We start from the raw sequence: 595 nt of genomic DNA on the forward strand, positions 1-595 counted from the left end.
GGTGATCATATATATTATATATTGCTTACTCTGTCATATGTATCTTGAAGTGTGTCCCCAAGGAAGGGGTATTCACCCAATATCATACAGTATAAAGTAACTCCTACTGCCCATGTGTCAGCTGCTTTGCCATGATAGGTAAGACCTAGAACATAGAACATATCAACAGACACAAAACAGTGGTGGGATACAGAGCTTTTCATTGCTGGAAGGGGCAAGAGAAATAAGATTGTAAAGAAAACCGACCTAGAATACATTCTGGTGCTGTAAAAACGGGAGTGCCAGGTGAACGGCGAAGCTCATCATTATCATCCTACAAAATGAGACCAATTACGGGATACCACATTAGTTACAAGGACATATCCTAATGCGCACACAATTTCACCAACATCTCTATCAAGAGGTGTGCATAGATCTTGTCAATGTACCACACACAGAAAGGAACAAGTTCCAAAGGTAATAATATATTCTTGACAACTACTTGCTTCCTTTTCTAAGGAAATAAAGAGATGCCAGAATCATATAATTAGAAATAAGACAGAACAGGAGACGAGATGGCAGGAACTCCGATTGCAAACAATCAAAATTTTGTGTG

At 39.0% G+C, this 595-nt stretch overlaps 1 protein-coding gene across 2 annotated transcripts in view; it reads right to left on the minus strand.

The window, feature by feature from the left end:
- Positions 1-595, minus strand: part of LOC107629205 (serine/threonine-protein kinase GRIK2) — a 5,304-nt gene that overhangs the window by 868 nt on the left and 3,841 nt on the right. For both annotated transcript variants that reach the window (XM_021117801.1, XM_016331922.2), the window contains exons 10-11: positions 247-313; positions 30-145 (exon numbers count right to left, since the gene is read on the minus strand). In XM_021117801.1, coding sequence (XP_020973460.1) covers positions 30-145; positions 247-313 — 183 coding nt within the window. The remainder of the gene's footprint in view (positions 1-29; positions 146-246; positions 314-595) is intronic.

The sequence above is a fragment of the Arachis ipaensis genome, chromosome B03 (genome assembly GCF_000816755.2).
Source record: "Arachis ipaensis cultivar K30076 chromosome B03, Araip1.1, whole genome shotgun sequence".
NCBI classification, from domain to species: domain Eukaryota; kingdom Viridiplantae; phylum Streptophyta; class Magnoliopsida; order Fabales; family Fabaceae; genus Arachis; species Arachis ipaensis.